Source organism: Echinops telfairi, unplaced genomic scaffold (assembly GCF_000313985.2).
Source record: "Echinops telfairi isolate 266 unplaced genomic scaffold, ASM31398v2 ScPeMD7_655;HRSCAF=1070, whole genome shotgun sequence".
Classification (NCBI taxonomy): Eukaryota; Metazoa; Chordata; class Mammalia; order Afrosoricida; family Tenrecidae; genus Echinops; species Echinops telfairi.
In genome coordinates, this window is record NW_022104553.1 from 25,455,964 (window position 1) to 25,459,085 (window position 3,122).

Here is a 3,122-nt window from a genome sequence, read left to right on the forward strand (position 1 = left end):
ATGGACCCTAGGCGATTGCTTCTTTGTTCATGGAGAGAAGGCCAAGATGTCCTGAAATGGGCTGAGTATGAGATCGGTCTGTTAGGTTCTGCCTGGAGAGGCGACTGAAATGAACTGAGAGATGCCCTGCGGATAGACAGGAGGGAGCCCATGGCTGGGCAGACGCTGGGCATGGGGTGAGGAATGGAGGTGGGAAAGAGGTCCCCCTGGACTCTCAAGACGAGGAGAATCTAGAGATGGGCTGGTTTGATTCCTTCTTACTCCGCAAGTAGCTCCCTATCATCGTCGCCCTGCTGGTCAGGCTTGTGGATTAAGGGCACAAGCTATTGGGCTGCGACCTGCAAGGTCAGCGGTTTGAAACCATCAACCTCTCCGAGGGAGAAAGACGGGGCCTTTCTCCTCCCGTAAAGAACGACAATCTTGGAAATCCACAGGGGCGGGTCTACCTGGACCTACGAGTCAATGGTTGGATGACAGTGCATTCGGTCTGGGGGGTTGGTAGAGAATCTTAACCCTGGTTCTTTCAAAGGCCCTAGATGGACAGACACGTGGAAGAGGAGCATCCGTGGGAAGAAGGGACCGGGAGAGACGGCAAAAGCAAGGCGCGAGAGAACATCGACAGGAGAGAAGACTCCCGTTAGGGAGAAACTAGGAGATGGGCAGGCAATGTGGGCAAAGAAGGCAGAGGAAGAGGAGGATGGGAGAGACGATAAAGAGGGGGGCTCCCTTTGAAGAGGAGGAGGAGGAGGAGGGAGGCACGAGGAAGGGAGGCATAGGAGCAGGCTGCCCGCATTTGGGCAGATGTTGGTCTTCGTGCGAGGATGACGGGGAGAGAATGATGGCTGAATTTTCAGAGGGAGTCTGATCTGGGCAGCCTTGGGAAGACAGGGGTGGGGGTGGGGTTCCTACTTACCCAGACCGCAGCGGCTGGCTGTCACTCCTCTGGACCAGGCGTTGAGCTGTTGATTGGGCAGAAGGGAGACGGGGATCTGAGCTGGGGGAGGGGGAGGGCTCTCTACGGCTCTGGGTGTGCAGAGACTGGCTAGGCACCGGGGAGGAGGTGGAGGGGGAGAGGACGGCGGCAAAGATGGAGGAACAAGAAGAGAAGGTGTTCTTTTCTGGGGGAGCGAGTGAATGCCGGGGGAGACAGGGAGGGGACAAGGACAGGCTCCACAGACAGAGAAGAAGGACATATAAGGAGACCGCAGAGGCCAGCTGTGCAACAGGGACGGGGAGAGTGGGCGACATTCCAAGTCCCGATAGAGAAGCTGGACACCTAGAGGGATGGGAAGAAGGGCGAGGATCCCAGAAGACAGTGGTGGGAGACGTGCCCCCCTCCCCCCAGAGGATTGAGGGGTAGTGAGGACCATAGACGGGGGACAGACTGGCGATCAGGGGTGGACTTGGAGAGACTGTGGGAGCGGGGAGAGAGACGCACAATGAGATAGGGCCAGGGGCAGACACGGAGCAGAAGGGAGAGGCAGAGAAAGACAGGGATTCCAGAGAGAAGTGGGAGTCCCAAGACACGGGAGATGGGGAGAGAGTTGGGAGGCAGAGGAGACATGAGGGACCCCAGCCTGCTAGAAGCTGGGAATTCTGGGCTGCATCGTAAGACTTGGTGGGGAGGCGGGGAGGCGGAAGGACCAGGCCAGAGCCCTGGGAAGGCAAGTGTCCCAGTAGTACCATGTCAAGGGCCAGCCTCCTCGGTCCCTCCCATAACCACTGGGCCAAATGAATCTCTTTGGATTGTCTTCACTCTCAGGACCAACCCAAGTTGCGGTGCCAATTCATGCCCTCCTAAACGTGTGGTCTCCAAACCGACACACACGCATTTCACAGTCATGGGGGAGCCAGAGATGAGGTGACATTGGGCCATTAAGAGAGCGATTAGACATGTGAGATGTGGGGGAGGGACCAAGTCCTCGCTGGTACTGAGATGCCTCATCCCTGCTTGATTGATCATCCACCAAAGGGCAGCAGGCACGGGAGCTATAAGCACATTCCTCTCTCTAGCCCTACATCTTTCCCCCACGTTGGCAGAAGTCCCAGGATATCCAGGAGGAAGCAGGGTGTCCAGGCTTGCTGGGGGAGTGCCGATCCCAGGCAGGGGCACCTGGGACACCTGCTCACATCTGGGCAGGGAGGGAGGTTCGGAATCCCAACAGCCCTGTGGGACTTTTCCCCTCCTGACTCTAAGTGGGCTGAGAAGGCTCTGGTGTGGTTGTTGTAGAAGCCATATGGCTCAGAAACCTAAGAGTGTTGTGTGGAGTGGGGGGTGGGAGGATGGGGGGGTGTTCAGGGGGATGAGCCCATCAGATAGAAGGGGACCAACTTATTTCCCCAAGCTCTAATCCAGGGGGGCCTCCTCGCAAAATATCCCAGGGAAACAGTTGAGGGGCCCTGGACAAAGCGGTGGAGAAAGGATGAGCAAGGGCCCCACACCCCTACCTCCATCACCTCGCCAACGGATTAGATGTTTATCTCCCCCACAAAGCCGGGGACCATTCCTCTCTGACAATTCCCTGGGCTTTGGAAACCACGAAAGCAGAGATTTACCTTCACCACCCCCGAAGACGTACGTTCCATGGCTGCTGACAGAACAATGACACCCATTCCACCCAGTAATCTCAGAATCCGAACGTCACCAGGCTTCTGGGAGGCACCAGGAAGATGGCAGTCCAACCGTCCGTCCATCCTCAGCTGCAGAAAATGAGAGACTGACTGAACGGCTAGGCAGATGCAGACAGGAGGAGGGTGCTCGGCCGGGTGGACTAGAGAAAGCACAAGTGTGGAAGAGAGAGCTTTATGTCAATTAGTAACTGTATATTGAGAAACCATCCCAGCCCAGTCCAGATCAAGTCCCTATGTCTGATACTAGTCTATAAATTCCTGTTTAGACTCACGCAGCACATGCAATGATGCTGAATGCATCATTGGAAAGTCTTGTGGATCCAGTGGTGGGGGAGGCACCTCCACCCTGGCGTGGGTCTCCACGTGTCTCCCCCACCTCCTGTGTGTGTCTCCTCCATAGGACGGTGAAGGAGAGAGTGTGTGTGGTTCTCCTCCAGGGAGCAAGAGAGGAAGTTCCCAGAATCCTCATGAGACGGTCACGCCCACACGGA

The 3,122-nt window shown here is 56.6% G+C and overlaps 1 protein-coding gene across 1 annotated transcript in view; it reads right to left on the minus strand.

The window, feature by feature from the left end:
* The window catches only part of LOC105979335 (insulin growth factor-like family member 4), a 13,669-nt gene that overhangs the window by 2,650 nt on the left and 7,897 nt on the right, over positions 1-3,122 (minus strand). The window contains exon 2 of the mRNA XM_045292664.1: positions 914-994. Within this exon, the coding sequence (XP_045148599.1) occupies positions 914-994 (81 nt within the window). The remainder of the gene's footprint in view (positions 1-913; positions 995-3,122) is intronic.